The sequence below is a fragment of the Perca fluviatilis genome, chromosome 7 (assembly GCF_010015445.1).
Source record: "Perca fluviatilis chromosome 7, GENO_Pfluv_1.0, whole genome shotgun sequence".
In the NCBI taxonomy this organism is placed as follows: domain Eukaryota; kingdom Metazoa; phylum Chordata; class Actinopteri; order Perciformes; family Percidae; genus Perca; species Perca fluviatilis.
Genome location: NC_053118.1, coordinates 35,601,241 through 35,619,799, shown reverse-complemented (window position 1 = coordinate 35,619,799; position 18,559 = coordinate 35,601,241). Strand labels below are relative to the sequence as shown.

The 18,559-nt window shown below is 41.3% G+C and overlaps 1 protein-coding gene across 1 annotated transcript in view; it reads left to right on the top strand.

The window, feature by feature from the left end:
• Positions 1 to 18,559, top strand: part of si:dkey-22o22.2 (neural-cadherin) — a 241,089-nt gene that overhangs the window by 199,998 nt on the left and 22,532 nt on the right. Inside the window, exons 21-23 of the mRNA XM_039805925.1 lie at positions 12,011 to 12,195; positions 13,323 to 13,558; positions 18,273 to 18,550. Coding sequence (XP_039661859.1) covers positions 12,011 to 12,195; positions 13,323 to 13,558; positions 18,273 to 18,550 — 699 coding nt within the window. The remainder of the gene's footprint in view (positions 1 to 12,010; positions 12,196 to 13,322; positions 13,559 to 18,272; positions 18,551 to 18,559) is intronic.

Here is an 18,559-nt window from a genome sequence, read left to right as displayed (position 1 = left end):
TGAAAATTAGCCAACTGGCCAATGCTGGCGGATTTACAGAAATGTTCATTAATGTGCAATGTCCAAATCAAATAAATCTTAACCGGTCCAGGAAGATTTTGTTTGCTATATGCACTATTTTTCAAGCCACTTGATAATTGAATGCCCAAAATCTGTACATCATTTGGGGAAAAACATGATAGTTGCCAAGAAAAATAATCGTCCTGTAGAGTCAACATCCTGTTTTCTATCTAATTGTTCTCCAACTGTCGTCATCATGCTGAAACCAGAACACAACCAATATTTAGGATGACTAATTTTCACTCCAGACACCTAAAAAGAGGCAAAAATGATCTGATAAGTTACTATTGTTAAGTTTCCTAACATAATCTGACTGTAAATCATCAAGGATCCCCCAGCAATGCCAAGTAAATGTGGTCTACAATACTCTGAATTAAATGTTAGATCAACAGAAGAACATTTAATCAATTATATGAGATTTCTTTAGGGAATACCAGTTGAAGGTCATTTTTATAAACCTAAATGATTCGGGGCTTTAGAGAAAACATTCAGGGATGGAGCAGTAAAGAAAAGGATGGCACTGTAAAGGAAACCATAAATAACAACTTTAATGAAATGAATATAACGCAGTAAGGGCCCTATTTTAACGATATGAAACGCCAAACGCAAGTAGCTTTGTGGGCGGATCCATGGCGCTGTTGCTAATATACCTATACCTATATCTAAAATGGGTTGGTCTGAAGTAGCTACTTTGCTCATAGGTGTGGTTTGTATGGAGATAGAATCATGCCAAAACCTCACACACACGCAAAACTTGTTTTACTCACACCCAAGGATTCACAAACAAACTCAGTGTGGTTTGCAAATACAAAACATCATTCACAAACTAATGTACAAAAACTGTCACGTGACTTTTGGCACTAACTTTCCGCCTTGCTGATCAACACACAAATGCCAGTAAACTTTCTAACAAATGTCCTGTAATTCGCACTCCACAACAGCAGTTGGCGCTGTTAAGTCAATTTAAGCCTGCCAGGACCATACACGCATAGTGTTGCGGGGTTTGAAATCTTTATAGCGTGACATATATCTAGGAGAAGGTACAGTATGAAACAGCCTCCCTTGCCGCAGCAGCAACAGCAGCACAGCTTTTGGCGTTTTGGCCTCGATTCGGTCGCCGCTAATTTATCCGCCTGGTTCTGAGCTCTGAAAGTTGGCGCTGTCTGTGTGAAGCTGTTAAACGGTAACACGAGCCTGATGGCACCTTTTCAGGACCAGGTTTGGACCCGGGCCAGAGATCCTGGATGGAATCGACTCTTTCGGTGCAGCAGAGCAGAGAGCGCCAAAAGTTTTCCAGATCAAGAACCCTCATCCCCCTCTATGGATCCACGTTCATCCACAGACCTCCATCTGCTCTGAGTTTGATCTGAGGAATCCCATCTGATCATGAGTAAGAGCTCATCAGGCCAGACTTCATTTCATTCCTCTCGCAGAAAGAACTTCTGCCTGTTGGACATTTTCTCCCTCTTAACCGTTGTCGTTTAGGTTTCTCCACGCTCCACTAACCTGACACGCCAGATGGTTTATTATAGTTTTTGCCCGTTGCTTGAACACGTTTTGCAAAACTTGGCTCATTGTGTCAAAACTCTGCACACAAGCAAATAAGACACAACACTGGGAAATAAACCATTCACCTCTATGTCAAATTGAAACTCTATCAAAACCTAACAATCCTTTGTCAAAATGTCACTCTGATGACAAAATTATACCCACTTGCATCATATGAATACACTTTCAGATCAGCAGCAACAAACTAGTCTACTTTATATAAAAAACTGCAGTCTTTTGTTTTCAATGTTTTTATTCAGTTCCACAGAGGGCATGTTTTCACAACAACCAAAAAATTAAATACTGAATTCAAAATCATTACATTACAGTAGTATATTTGACAGTACATTGAGTTAAATCAAAAATAAAACAAACAATACACTACTGTAAACACAGAAAAACACAATTGTGCGCAAGTGGGCTTATGGATCCTGCCGTCTGTTGGGGTCTGGCCACAGGATCTCATCAACATCACAAGCAATGTCTTCTCTCGCTAAGCATCGGGGAAAATATCCCCTTGTGTGCTGAATCCATCCCTGGATTGACCTCACCTCAATGTTGCCGCAGGCCTGTTCCATTGCCTGCAGAAGAGGCATACGGGCATGTGGTTGGCGGTCATATACGCGCCATCTCCAAGTGGAAAAAAATTCCTCTATAGGATTTAGAAATGGCGAGTAAGGGGGCAAGTACACAACTTCAAATTGATCATGGTTGGTGAACCAGTTCTGGACCAGAGCAGCCTGATGGAAACTAACATTATCCCAGACAACAACAAACCTGGGCTGCTCTGGTCCATCCTGTACAACTGAATCATGAAGTGCATACAGAAATGTGATTATGTTTTGCGCATTATAGGGACCCAGTTTGGCATGATGGTGCAGTAGCCCTCAAAGACTCATGGCAGCACACAATGTGATATTTCCCCCGGGTTGCCCCGGGACGTGCACAATTGCCCTTTGGCCAATTATATTACGTACCCGTCGTCTGTTTTTGCTAAGGTTGAATCCAGCCTCGTCAATGTAAATACATTCATGCGGCTGGGCAGCTCCATCCATGTCCAAGATTCTCTGTAACAAAAAATACATATTGTGGATGGCTTTACTCAAAGCACACACCTACACTACCACACACACAGAACCGACCCACCCCACCACACAGGTACTTGTGTAGCTTTCTGAATGTATCTATGTGGTACTAATCCAGTGGTACATATTCATCTGTTACTGGACTGCACCCATTCTTTATTGTAAATTTAAAAGACTGAAACACTTACCTGTACATATTCATGTTGAAGTTCTTTGACCCTCACACTGTTCCTCTCAAATGGGACCCTGTACAATTGCTTCATGGTCATATTGTGCTTTACCAAGATGCGTCTGATAGTTGTAATGCTTACTTGATTTATGTTGTTGAATACTTGCCTATCTGCAAGTATTTGTTGCTGTAGCTGGTGGAGATGGATTGCATTGTTTGCTCTGACTAGGCTCACTATGGCAAGTTGCTGCTATTGGGTGAACAGGCGTTGGCGTCCACCCCCAGTAGGTCTTCTAGCCATTCTGTAGAAAAATGCAACCACAAATTGTTCTCGTTTGCTTCTTTTTTACAGTACTGTGTATACTGAACTTTACTGTATTTACCATACACAGTACTGAAACATCTCAACACGTTATCACGGTATGTTTCACAAAACTACCACTTTTGTTGGAAAAGGAGCATTAGCCACCCTGGAATACAATACCTGTGATACAGTAACATGATACGGTACATTACTGTAAATACTCTAGATACAGTCTGAGTAGAGAGTTGAAGACATACCTGTTTTCCAGTCGGAAGTCATTATGGATGAAACTGTGAAACGGCTTAGATTAGGATGGACTCTCTGCCCAGCTTCCCTCATAGTCAGGCCAAGGTTTATGACATGGTCCACCAAAGTTGCTCTTATGTCATCCGAAATAATGGTCCTTGCGTGGCCTCTTTGACCACGTCCTCCTCTCTCTCTGTCTTCCTCTGCCTCTAGTTCTCCCTGCCTCCATGCTTGCAAAGTTCTCAAAATGGCTTAACTGAGGCCTTTTTGTAGCTGGCTGATTGGTGTTCAGTTTTGTAAGTATTTTCAGGTGTGTGTCTACGTCTTTTCTATTAACCAATGTGTGTTGTATTTTGAATAGATGTGTTGAACTAAGTGTCTTATGTATGAAATAGTGTGTAGTGTCTAGGAGCAAGTGTGTTGCAGAAAGGAGCAAGTGTGTTACAGAATTGCAATTAAAGTGCAAAGCAGCGCTTTTGTTTAAGGTATGGTTACACTTTGTTTAAGGTATAGTAACAACAACTTAAAGTTATGTTACTTTGGTTTAAGCATGTGTCTATAGTGTTCAAGCAACGGGCAAAAACTGTAACACAGAAACATCTGAGAAGCCATCATCGGAAACGGTTTGGAAAAGGGCAGGCACTAGTCCGGCGCCGCCCAAGAAGATTGTGATTGGTTTAAAGAAATGCCAATAAACCAGAGCACGTTTTTCTCCCATCCCCGAATGCTATGTGGACTAGCCAGACCCTCCTTCACAGCGCTGCAGAGGAGGGTGTGGCAATGCAAGACTACCATGGCAGTTACCCACCAAGCCTCGTTCTGAAATTTAAAATGGCGCGTGTGAATAAAGCATATGGATTTTTTTGTTGGTTTGGAAATAAGCTCTTGTTCATGCACTTTTATCTCAGTACGTTTTTCTTGTGTTAAACTTCTTTAAAGTACTTGATATTGTAGTACTCCTTCCATTCCTGCATAAGTCATATATGTCGGAGCTGTGATGTGGATTCACAGGAAGTGAAGGCTCCGATAGGTCGTTGGAGATAGATGGGGTAGTTTTATACTCGAGGGAATGCAAGAAAAATAACTGCAAGCGTAATAAAGTAATACAATATAGACTCCACAGGAGAAGGTGGAAGAAATGGTTGCCGGCTCTCTTTCTTAGGGGCCTAGTCACTTCAGATTACATTTAGACATTTCAGACTGAAAAAAAACAATATAGTATATTGACCATGGTGGACAGTCTAAACCAGTTAACGTCAACTCATGAATTCACAAAATGTAAAGAGGAAAAAATGCGTTCTGTTATTTATCATTTCAAGCATTTAGAGCAAAAACCCAGCCCCCTGTATTTGCATCTCTATTCACATGCCGGGATTCTCTGCAGCGATGCCCGAGCTCCACACACACGGCTGAGCTGGCATGTGTGTGCATTAAAACACACACACCGGTGAGCTGGGATGTGTGTGCGTTAAAACACACACACACACCGCTAAAACTAAAAACACAAAAACTACAAACTAAAACAAAAGCTGTCGGTTTGTAGTCTAACTTTCTAAGTTTGGCGGGAATCTGGAAATGTGGACAAATTCTTGTAAACCTCAGTGCTGGCTGAACAAACCAAACTCTCCGCTAGAGCAGTAAATCTATGGAGGTAGGCTATTATAAGACCAAAAACAGATACATGTGGACAGATACTTAAGATACTTAATATGCACATGAATGACGCGAGTTCTTCATTCTTGATGATGCTGGTTGTATTATTTTGCAACAGCATCTTTCATTGTAAATGAGGCATACATGAGTGCATTGCCTGCAGTCATTCATCATTAAAGCTGGGCTTTCCCACATCTTTGACAGTGACATGTTTAACAGCCATTTCTTTCTGCAAGCATTTTCCACCAATCAGGACGCTGCATACTACAATAATGTTACCATTATCACAGACTGTAACCATCACTCCTCAGTGAACTGCCTCCTAGTCTGAGATCATTTTCTAGTTAAAGAGCCAGTTATCAGTATGTATGAGTTTGATCACACTAATACATGTAAAAAAAAAAAAATTTAAATTAAAAAAAGAATAGCATTAATTCAGAAAGAAAGTGGAAATTTCAAACAAGAATAGGCGTATTAGGTATAAATTAATTTTATTTTCCTTATTTGAAAGTCCGGCCCCCAGAGTGTCTGCTTAGAAAAATTCTGGCCCTTGGGGGAAAAAAAAACAAAAAAATAAAAAAAGTAGTTGACGACCCCTGGTCTAAACAATGTAAATAAAACCAATAATGAGCAAACAAATAGGTTCTGATGCCAAAGATTTGGCTAAAGTTAAAGAGAAAAGACAAATGAATAAAGGACTGAAACTCTTGTTTTGTTTTCATCATTTTTATTTTTCTAACAGTCATACCATAATAAAAGGTACAACAGCATGTCTCAGTGTAATTACAGCCACAGTTTAACTGACAACCGTCATTTGTAGTAACTTCAATCTGAATGTTGACATTCACATCAGTATTTTCCTTCCACTGGATCTCAAAAGCTTCTCGCTGCAAAGCTTCTTTTAACTTCACGTCACCAAAACTCAGAAATTCTGTTTCTGCATTCACGAGGTAGCATTTAGGCTGTGTACATTTCAAGGAGTCAGTTAACGTTAAGTCACTTTGACTGCCAATGAAAAATGTGGTTATGAAACAAAGGACCATTCCCCGGTCTATATGGGGTCTGAGTGTCTGATTCTACATAGAATTGCTTGGTTTCTCCCAATAAATCATGATCTATAGCCTATTCTGGAATACATGTATTAATCAGAGAACCCACATTAACATAGCACAAGCACAGCGCTAAGATAAACAATCATGCTCAGTGACATCTCAGGCTCTTTATGGGGACGAAGCTTAAGTCAGGAACCATCTGAGGAAACAACCAGACAAAACTGTGACGAGTCATGATTCATACTTTGTCTCTTGACGTAGGTTAAAATATCAATTATAACTTTCCTGATCACATTCCTGCTCCTGACAGGATGCAGCCTTTAGATTTTAATGACAGCCCGCAGGACAAACTTTACATTTTTAACTCTGAGAAAAGCTGAATTATCCATAGGATCAAATCCCCTCAGACTTAAAGAAATACATCTATTCAAGACAAATTAAATTCATACATACCATGTAATCGATCAAAAAGGGGAGCAGTCTTTAATTATTCCAGGCCATAGTGATGAGGGCTGGGTTTTCATCTGCTCTTTTAGACCTTAGTGATCTGCGCCTCCTGCCACCTCCGCTGCAGCTCTGTCAGAACGAGAGGATGGGGAGCTGTCAGACTTTATGGAGGTCAGCACTTTAGCTTCAGGTGTATCCACTAAATATATATTTTACATTTTTGACATGCATATTTCTCTCGTTAGACCTCATGTGATTTAGCAGGCTGTTCTCATGAACCAGTCCTACATATTGTTTCTGATAAGTTAAGCACTGTAATTCAAATGTATTTAACATATTTATTGCTGAACACACCACATTGACTGCTGTTGTATAAGAGCGCTGTGGACCTCGTAGGAAGGAGGTCAGGGTGGACGTCCGGCTCCTATAACAGCGCTTTCAAGCTGGGGAGCAGAGTTCATGTTACAGGGAAATCAAAAGACTTTCATCCAGAAAACAAGTGTTTGTGTCTGGGGAGTGTTTTAATCCAAACAGTGATCCTTTTCCTTCAACATGGCATCATGTTGTTGCGTAAACATACAACAGATAACACGCCATTTCGCTTTTCGAAAGTGGCGTGTTATCTGTACGCATTTTGAGCTATCCACATGTATGTCTACGCTGTATACAGCTGATGTAAACATACACACCACGTGGCGTTGTGTGTTATTGCAAGAACGTGACGTACTATCGCAAGAACGTCACATGCGTGGGGGGGGGGGGTTTAGGAAAAGAACATTGGGAAAGGCTTTAGTAACACAAAAAGTACTCTGGGGAGTTTACCCCGGAGTCCTTATGTTTTTCCTGCAATGCCCAGCCGCGTCCTGCGTCGTGCTGCGTCCGCCACATCCACCCATGCTCTGCAGTGCCACTTTACATCCGCAACGCCCTGCTGTGATGTTCATACGCACAGAGTAGTCAGGATCCGGTATTGGAGACTTCACTACTCAGTATGACACGATGTGCCCTGCAGTGATGCCAGTAACGAGTTACTTAGTAACGCGTACTCTAATCGGACCACTTTTTTCAGTAACGAGTAATCTAACGCGTTACCATTTCCAAACCAGTAATCAGATTAAAGTTATTTATCCAAGTCACTGTGCGTTACTATTTGTCGTTTTCCTTAGTAAAAATATATAATATATAGCCTATATTTGCTTTCTTCTTGCGTCTTGGGGAATGAAGTCACGTATGCGACAAGTCACGTTTTCAGCATGAGGACGGGTCACGTTTTCAGCATGTGGACAGGTCATGTGTTCCATGCAGCGACACAAACGTAAACAACAATGGAGGGAGGAAAGAGATGGAAATACAGTCACTATTTTGAGTTTGTGTCAGCTAAAGACGGCAATATTAAGGTTCGTTGTACACTCTGTGCTGGTGGCGACAAAGTGCTATCTAGCTACAAAAACACTACGTCACATTTGAAGAAACATTTGGTGTAGCAGCACTGCAGTCCAATTTAAAGAGCAAGTCGCAGCAGGTGGTGCAAAGCAGAGAGCAGGAGGCCCCCCCCACCACCCAAACAACAAAAGCTGGACTTCAGTGCAAAACCAGTAAGTGGGGGAGAGTTGAAGAAGTTGGTCGGGCAGTATGTTGTAGAGGAAATGCTGCCCTTAAACACGGTTGACTCTCTTTCGTGCCAAAATAAACAAGATCCCTACTACTGGCAACGCCGAGCTGCCTCACAGTAAACCGGTTGTCATTTTTATGTTGAGGCTGTGGGGGCGTTGTCGGCAGTTGCTGAATGTAACTAATAAAGTAACTTGTAATCTATTCAATTTTATTTATAGTATTAAATCATAACACAAGTTATCAAGACACTTTACAGATAGAGTAGGACTAGACCACACTATAATTTACAAAGCCCCAACAATTACAGTAATTCCCTCAAGAGCAAGCAGTGCGACAGTGGCGAGGAAAACCTTTTAGGAAGAAACCTCGGACAGACCCAGGCTCTTGGTAGGTGGTGTCTTACGGTGCCGGTTGGGGCTGTGATGAACAGTGGCAATAATAGTCACATTAATAATGGAACAGTGACTTCAAATGGTAGTCGTAGTAGTTCATGTCATATCAGGGCGCTGCAGGGCGTTACAGGATGTAGCGTGGCCCAGCAGAGCATGGATGGACGTAGGAATTCCCCAGCAGTCTAGAACTATAACAGCGTAACTAAGAGAGACCGGTCAAAGGAGAGGAGCCTGTTCGGGCTTGGAACTCTCCCCTGCCAGATCGGGCTGTGCTGGCCTGTCTCCCTCTACTTTTGTTATATTATTAATCTGACGACTATGAAGAGAAGCAGGTGGGCCTGGTTAGGCAGACGCTGCAACTCCTCACTCCCTAACTATAAGCTTTATCAAATAGGAGAGTTTTAAGTTCATTCTTGAATGCGGTGACAGTTTCTGCCCCCCGAACCCAGATTGGGAGCTGTTTCCATAGGAGAGGAGCCTAATAGTTGAAGGCTCTGGCTCCCAGGGCAATACCATCCAGAGTAGCTTTGTCTTTAGATACTGAAGTTCGGAGGTGTTTAGGGCCCAGCACAATAACTTCAGTTTTTTTTTAGTTTAACATCAGGAAATTGTAGGTCATCCATGATTTTATATCTTTAATGCACGCTTGAAGTATAGCTAACTGACCACTTTCGTCTGGCTTAATTGACAGATATAATTGGGTGTCGTCTGCATAACAGTGAAGTTAATTGAGTGTTTCCTAATAATATTGCCTAGAGGAAGCATATATAAGTAGAATACAATTGGTCCAAGCACTGAGCCTTGTGGAACTTTAGCGTACTTGGAGGGTTTATTGTTAATGTTAACAAATTGGGATCGCTCAGCAGTAAAGGAAAGGATGGCACTGTAAAGGAAACTATAATTAACAACTTTAATGAAATGAATATAACGCAGTAAGGGCCCTGTTTTAATGGTATGAAATGCCAAACGCAAGTAGCTTTGTGGGCGGATCCATGGCGCTGTTGCTAATATACCGGCGGGATAAATGACTCTTGCGCCCAACGCAAATCTAAAATGGGTTGGTCTGAAGTAGCTACATTTCTCATAGGTGTGGTTTGGGCGTAACGTGCAAGAAACCAATCAGAGCGTTATCTCACATTCCCTTTAAAAGCAGGCGCGCTTGTTCCATGGCGGATTGCCATTGTAATGGCGGATTTGCTAGGCGCACGCTGTTAATACATCCATGGGTGCACACCAAGAGCAGTTCACAGCCGAGGAGTCCAACGTTTGCCATTGAGTTTTCTTTTTGACAAAATGTAAATAAAGAAATGAACAGAGTATTTTTAAAGTGTGGTATTAGTACTTTTACTGAAGTAAATTATCTGAATACTTCTTCCACCACTGTTGGCAATAAACATCGTAGGCATCGGGCACCTCTATTGATGTGGGGCGAAAACATGAGAAATAAAATATTTCAAACTTTTAAAGGTCCCATGACAAGGTGCTCTTTGGATGCTTTTATATAGACCTTATTGGTCCCCTAATACTGTATCTGAAGTATCTTTTATATAGATCTTAGTGGTCCCCTAATACTGTATCTTAAGTCTCTTTTATATAGGCCTTAGTGGTCCCCTAATACTGTATTTGAAGTCTCTTTTATATAGACCTTAGTGGTCCCCTAATACTGTATCTGAAGTCTCTTTTATATAGACCTTAGTGGTCCCCTAATACTGTATCTGAAGTCTCTTTTATATAGGCCTTAGTGGTCCCCTAATACTGTAACTTCATTTTCTCAAAGGCAGAGCAGGATACCCAGGGTTCAGTTTACACCTATCGCCATTTCTAGCCACTGGGGGACCATAGGCAGGCTGGGGGAACGCATATTAATGTTAAAAAACCTCATAAAGTGAAATTTTCATGCCATGGGACCTTTTAAATATTTATTCTCATGGATGAAATTTTTCTTGTTTTAATGTAATCTCACACAATGTTACAGGGTTTCAAATATTCCAGTTGTGCAGGTTTCCCAGATCACTCATCTCTTTCATCTATCGTGTCCTCCGCCTTCACATGGTCATCACTAGCCTTAAAATCGCTCAAGGCAGAAAATACCTTCTGTTTTATGACACGTTTAACCTGAGTGCTTAGGGTGCTTGTAACAAATTTGTGACAAATGACCGATACCTTTCAAAAGGTACAAAGCAGAAGCTTGTTTGTAAGAAAAGATAAGACTTTGTTGTCTCCCTGAGGAGAATGTTGTCTTGTCCAATCAAGAGAACACAGGTGACAGCAGACTATATACACACACCACATATCTGAAGAAATGCCAACCAGATCGTAAAAAAACAGTTAATGTATATTGATTCTTTGTACAACGATAAAAATATTAACTGATATCACAAAGTCTGCCCCGATACGATTTTGATTCAATTCAGGGGCCTGCGATACGAGATGATCAGTTACATTTATACATATTTATAAAAAGCAACTGAAATATGAATAGTCACTTTAATGGCCAAGCTCCTTAAGCCATTTAAATTAAAACTAAACTACTCTTTTTGATAAAAAGAATAAATATGAAGTGGGAATTTCAAAATAAAGGCACATCTTAAAGATGACGACATGTATCGATATTTTCCCTTTGTATCGATAATATTGGATTGAGGATTTAATCGATATATATATATATATATATATATATATCGATCCAGATCAGTGTAGTGTTACACTCCCACCAATAGGGCTGGGTACTGAATTCAATACTTTTTAGGCACCGACCGAATTGCCTCTAAAGTATGGAGTATCGAAAACAGCCTTGTCATTCAATACCCAAATTCAATACTTGAGGAGTAAATCTAATCTGAATCAGTGAGCCAATAAGCACGCAGCATGCTTCTACCAAGATCTAATAATGTCTGTGATTGGCTGTCTGACGGTACACGTCATAGAGACCACGTGGGAAAATTGTTACACAGAGACGGGGCTCACTGTTAAATTGAATGCAGTTCTCCATTATGTGTACCTTTTAATTTCTAATGAATGAGTGCTCTATGACTGCTGGCTGTCTTGTGTCTTGTGTGTTATGTTAGTCCTAGGTGACCTCCCTAGGGACTACAGATGATAAGTAGTTATTTTTACAAATTCTGGCATATTTACATGTTTTTTTTTATACAACAATGTTCATAAATATGCATGGTCCCTATCAAATAAACCAATAAAATAAAAAATAAGTAGTAGGAGCAGAAAAAAAAGATTTTTGCCTTAATGTGTAATGTTGTTTTTTTTGTTTTTTTTAATGGATTTTATAAAATTGGTATCGAAAAAAGTTCAGGAACCGGGATCAAAGTCACGTTATTGGTATCGGAACCGGTATCTAACTATACCCAGATCTAATCAATACAGGAGAAACACCAAGGAGGCCCCTAAAACATAAAGCGTCTCTCTCTCTGCGCCTGTCTCAGGTGGTTTGGTCTGAACCAGAGCTCCGGGACGCTCAGCATCAGGGAGGGGGCTCCCCCGGGGTCCTACCAGCTGCAGGTGCGCGTGTCGGACCGCACCTGGCCCGACGCCACCTCCACGGCTCAGGTAGAGGTCAGGCGGCTGCAGCAGGACGCCCTGACGAACGCCGCCTCCCTCCGCATCAACAGTGAGTCCCACAGTCCACTGATACACACTGATGCATGATGGGTAACAACTCTGATGATACACACTGATACACACTGATGCATGATGGGTAACAACTCTGATGATACACACTGATACACACTGATGCATGATGGGTAACAACTCTGATGATACACACTGATGTATGATGGGTAACAACTCTGATAATACACACTGATACACACTGATGCATGATGGGTAACAACTCTGATGATACACACTGATACAGACTGATGCATGATGGGTAACAACTCTGATGATAGACACTGATACACACTGATGCATGATGGATAACAACTCTGATGATACACACTGATGCATGATGGGTAACAACTCTGATAATACACACTGATACACACTGATGCATAATGGGTAACAACTCTGATGATACACACTGATACAGACTGATGCATGATGGGTAACAACTCTGATGATAGACACTGATACACACTGATGCATGATGGGTAACAACTCAGATGATACACACTGATGCATGATGGGTAACAACTCTGATGATACACACTGATGCATGATGGGTAACAACTCAATCAATCAATCAATCAATCAAATTTATTTATAAAGCACTTTAAAAGCAGCCAACGTTGCACAAAGTGCTGTACAGATAAAATTTAAAATAATATAAAACATTTACATCTACATTTAAACATAAAACAGTATCACAGTCAAAATAATTACAGAAAAATGTCAGCCTCTGTCAACTCTGATGATAAACACTGATACACGTGATGCATCATCAGCAGAAACAGACGGAGATGCATGATGAGTAATAACTGATGGTACACACTGATGCATGATGGGTAATAACGCCCAGTTCTTTTCATGTCTTCTCTTGTCTCTTCTTGTGCCCCATTTCTTTCTTTCTTTCTTTCCTTATATTTTCTGTTCTTTTTCTCTTTCTTTCCTTCTCTCTTCTATTCTTTCTCTTCTTTGTTTCTTTTTTTGTCTTTTTCACCTTTTCATTTATCTTATTATGTCTCTATCTGCCCTGCTGACAATTTCCCCTGAAGTATGTGTGTACATATATATATATATATATATATATATTACTTCTATGAAATAAACATGTGGGCCCTTCTTCTCTTCCTCCAGATCTGACGGTGGAGGAGTTTTTCAGCAGCAGTGGAGGTGAGGAGAGTCGATACTCCCGTCTGGGTCGGATGTTAGCCGACCTCCTGGAGACGTTGCCGGGAAACGTCCAGATCTTTTCTGCAGGCGACGCCGGCCAGCGCGGCGTGAAGGCGCTCAACGTGTGGTTTGCTGCTCACGGCTCGCCGTACTACAAGGCAGAGAAGCTGCACGGCTACGTGGCGGCAAACACAGCCACGGTGAGGAGAGAGTTAGAGCCTGACCCTATTAACTCTTCTCTTTCTTTATATTTCTTTAAACTGTGCAAAACAACAGCTGTGATGTGTCCACTTCATCAAAAGTGCAACTGAAATTGTATTTTATATTTTAAAACTAAATAAAAACGTAATAATTAGATTTTTAAAAAGAAAATCCTACATCAAAATAACGAAATCAATTAAAAAAAAGAATCTCTTCAAATAAACGAAGATTATTTTTTGTGCATTTTCGGCCTTTCGTTTTGACAGAGAAAGACATGAAAGGGGAGAGAGAGGGGGATGACATGCAGCAAAGGGCCGCAGGTTCTCCCCATGTCTGGTTTCCTCCCGGTGCTCCGGTTTCCCCCACCTAGGGCTGCATGATATATCGACTCAATATCATTATCACGATATCACTTTGCGCAATATTATATCGAAAGTGTCGCGATAAGTATGCAATATTTAGTTTATTTTGTGGAGCGCTGCGTCCCGTCCATTGGCTGTGTGGCTTAGTTGTGTTTGATTTAGAGCCCGCCTCAAACGCTGTAATGGTCACGTCTCATTGGCCAGTTACCGTGCCACGTGCACTTGTTAGTGCACGTCAGCGCACGGGGCCACTATGTGACAAACCCTATGGAGCGCATCTATTTCTCACCGGTAGCTATCTCGCAACTTCATAAACCAGTCCCTCCAGAAAAACGTGATTATGCGATCGCATAATTCAACGCATAATCAGCCAAAGTCCGCATATTTATTTAGGGAAGGGGGTGCGCATTTTTTCAAATACGCCGCACTTTTGCTGCATAAATTGCCGATTTCCGCACAAAATATGCGGGGCTTGCATGTTAATCCCAGCATTTTCGTTGCAAAAAAGTCACATATATCTAAGCAGAAAGTTGAAAAATGTTGCGTTTACTTCACACAAGAGCAGCCATTTTCCCCTGTTGCCATGGGAACGTTACAAAAAGCAGGGTGTTGGGGGGGAAATCACTTTTCTTTTCCCGCAATTTCATCGCATAAAATTGCATAAATATCCTGCATATTCCATCGCATTTTTTAAGAGTTTGGAGTCGGAAATATTGAAAATTTTTCATCCACGACCAACCTGTGGTCCAGCCGCACTACGGAGCCGTACATAAGTCTCAGTGTGCACTATATTGTTGTGAATCTATTTTGATGCATTTTCCCAAAACTTTTCAATATCGTGCAACCCTACCCCCACCATCAGAAACATGAAGATTAGGTCCCCCAGTCAGTGCCCTTGATCAAGGCACTGGCTCACATCTGGAGATGGTCCCCGGGCGCTGTAAATGGCTGCCCACTGCTCCCTTGAGGGATGGGTTTAAAATGCAGAGAATGAATTTTGCTACATGTATGTGTATGTGACAACAAAGTACCTTTTACCTTTCATCACGCCCCTAATCAGCTGTTCGGCCAGAAACATGGCCCTTTTGGCAATGTTTGGCTCTTTGTTTGTTACATTAAAACAGCCTAAATTAGGGCTGGGCGATATGGAGAAAATCAAATATCACAATATTTTGGACCAAATACCTCGATATCGATACCGCAGCGATATTGTAGTGTTGACTATTGGTGCTTTCACAAAATAAACAATGAGAGTTTTGATAAATAATCATCAGTAATGTGGATCTAATAATTAAGTAGGTAAAGGCAAATAATAGAGCAGTTACAGCAGTCTGGTAAGTTGAGAAAATGACATCACTTTACTGTAATGCAGCCTTTACAACCAGGATAAGACAACACTTAAGCCATATTACGATATCCAAAATCTAAGAAGAAATCTAGTCTCAAATCACGATATCGATATGATATCGATATATTGCCCAGCTCTAGTCTAAATTCATGACATGATTTTTTTACAGCAACCTGTTTCCCAGCCTAAACATGATAACTTTCCGCTTCTGTGGGAATTCCTGAGTCTCAAAGTCGGCAAATCTGCCAAATTCTGCTTTTAGTGTCGCATAATTACAGTTTAAAAAGAGTTTCCCGTCTTTTTGGTTTCTGCGCACAACTAGGCGGGCCAAAATCTATTGTGAACCTAAATTGATACGCGGGCCGGATCAAATCTTGCGAGGGGCCGGATTTGGCCCCGCAGGCCTCGAGTTTGACACGTGTGCTGTACAGTGTAAGTAACAAGAGGAACTCTAAGAAACATTTGAGTCACAGTGAACTATGAAAGCAGTGTGGAGATGAACTGAGTGCACACACAGAGGGTACGTCACCCAGTCAATTAAACATTACGTTATAATAGGTAGTATCACTTAGAGACACTTAACACTCTGTTTCACACACATATGAACACACGTGCAAGGAGAGGTTAAATACATGGGTTAAACACTGAAAAGAGGACATGTCACTCGAGCAAGCGGCTGCCCGTGTGATACACTCAATGTAAACATGTTTATGAATATTTAAGATCCATTAAAAGCTTAAGAGCAGCTGCTGACCTGAGGTCAGTAACTGTAAGAGGCAGGAATGGGATGACAGTCGGTGAACCGTGTAAATGCACATGTAAAGCACACACACACACACACACACACACACACATGCAGACAACAGAGCAAGTAATATCAAAACTATCAGCTGGGTTTTTGTTGATAAGACTGCCAAAGGATTCATGAAAGGGAGAAGAAAAAGAAACGGCAAAGCACTAATAAAAATAAACCAAGCTAATTAAAGAGTAAAGACACGCGGCCGGGTTGGCGCAGTGGGTAGAGCAGGCGCACATTATATGTAGAGGTTTATGCCTCGACGCAGTGGTCCAGAGTTCGAGTCCGACCTGTGACGATTTCCTGCATGTCTTCCCGCCTCTCTCACCCAGCTCTCCTGTCCATTAAAGGCAGAAAAAGAAATGCTAAAACACAAAAAAATCTGCAAAATGAAGTGCCAGGTCAGTTCCCTGTCCTGTCAGGGTGTCGGGACGTCTTCAGTTGAGCACATCTCATTCTGTGGTGCCATCAAAACCCATAAAAAAGGCCCTCATAACAACATACCAGTAGAAAGCACACACAGTGTGATTTAAAAATAACTGGAGGATCAAATGCTGCAGAAGAAAGGAAAGTGTCTTTAATTGTCGCAGGTTAAAAGGAAAAGTATCTCGGCTGATTTAGAACAAGAATGTCGGATGAATACATTATAAGATAAAGTTCAAACTTGCTCCGGAGACCAGAAACTGAGGCCGCGCCTGGGGAGTGTAAGTCGCCGAGGATGAGAGTGTCAGCTGAATAACTGAACTCCAAAAGAAACACACACAGTTGGAGAGAGACGGGAAGCCCTGAGGGACTCTGATGAAAACCTCTCCCCCATAATGACAAAACGAGAGAAAAGGAGTCGAGATGACAAGCAGGGAAACGGGTGAATTTTGGCAACAGAAAGGGAATGACAGCAAAACTTAAAATGACGGAGAAACACACCAAAGTGAATAACTAACATTAAGGGGAAGCGAGTAAATTCAGATACCACTGATGCAGGTAGACATTAGTTCAAAGAGAGCTGCTGTCATTCTCTATTAAGTTCAAACAGAGCTCGCAACTTCAAAAGAAGTTTGTTAGTTTGGTGTTACTTTTAGTTTCCTTTATATTCACCCCAGCTCAGTGGACGAATGTAACTGAATACATTTACTCAAGTACTGTACTTAAGTACAAATGTTGAGCTACTTTACATTCTTTTCATTTCTCCTTCTACTCCGCTACATTTCAGAGAGAAATATTGTACTTTTTAATCCACTACATTCATCAGACAGCTTTAGTTACTTTTCAAATTTAGATTTTTGCACACTAAACACATGTAGTTTATAAAATCTGATGTTTGATTCTAAAGTAAACTAGCCGACAATATAACGGACTACAAGTCCAGCTGAGATGATGAGACCTGCATTGAGTATTTTTACTTTTAATACAGTACATTTTCCTGATGATACTTACATACTTTTACGTAAGTAAAATTTTTAACCCTTGAAAGGTGTGGGACCCGTTTTCAGTGTTTCAATTCCTCCGAAATTGGGTGGTCACGCAGAGCTTGACAAGATTTACTGTGTCTTCTGCAAAACATGTCCATCAAAGATCTTTGTGAGCGAGAGCTGCTGTATGTCAATTATCATACTGGCCTTTTTGACAATTTTGGAAAGACGACTTTTGTCTTTTATTGTAAGGTTAACGTAGAATTCCGACCTGCGACCTTTCTTTCCTGTTGTTTCATCTAGTTTTAGTTAGCTTCAAGCTAGTTTTTTAGCTATTGGTTAATTTACTTTCCTTTAACTTTCATTTTAGTTTCAGGCTAGCTTTAGTTTGGTTAGCTTCATGCTAGTTTTTTAGCTATTGGTTAATTTACTTTCCTTTAACTTTCATTTTAGTTTCAGGCTAGCTTTAGTTTGGTTAGCTTCATGCTAGTTTTTTAGCTATTGGTTAATTTACTTTCCTTTAACTTTCATTTTAGTTTCAGGCTAGCTTTAGTTTGGTTAGCTTCATGCTAGTTTTTTAGCTATTGGTTAATTTACTTTCCTTTAACTTTCATTTTAGTTTCAGGCTAGCTTTGGTTTGGTTAGCTTCTTGCTAACAGTTTGTTTCAGTTTTATCCTAGTTGTTCTTTCAATTAGTTACAGTACTGGTTTTAGCTTGATGTACAAACATTTCTCACTTCATTTTTTGCATTTTAGCATAACCTTTCTGTGTATCGTCTCTTATTTCATCCCGTGTAGTTGGAGGCCATGTTGGGCGTGTCAATCCTTCAGGTGGGCGTTGACGAGTGTCCCTACACGGACTGCAGTGTGTCCGGAGGCTGCAGCAGCGAGGTTTCATTCAGCCAGACCCCGGTGGCTCTCAGCACCGGAAACACCTCTCTGGTGTCGCTGGCCGCATCATCGACGGCGCGGTGCGGCTGCCGAGGCCGAGAGGCCATTCACCTGCCCTGCGCCGCCTACCCCACCAACCCCTGCCTCAACGGGGGCACCTGCCAGGACGGGCCACTGGGATACGGGTAGGTGCA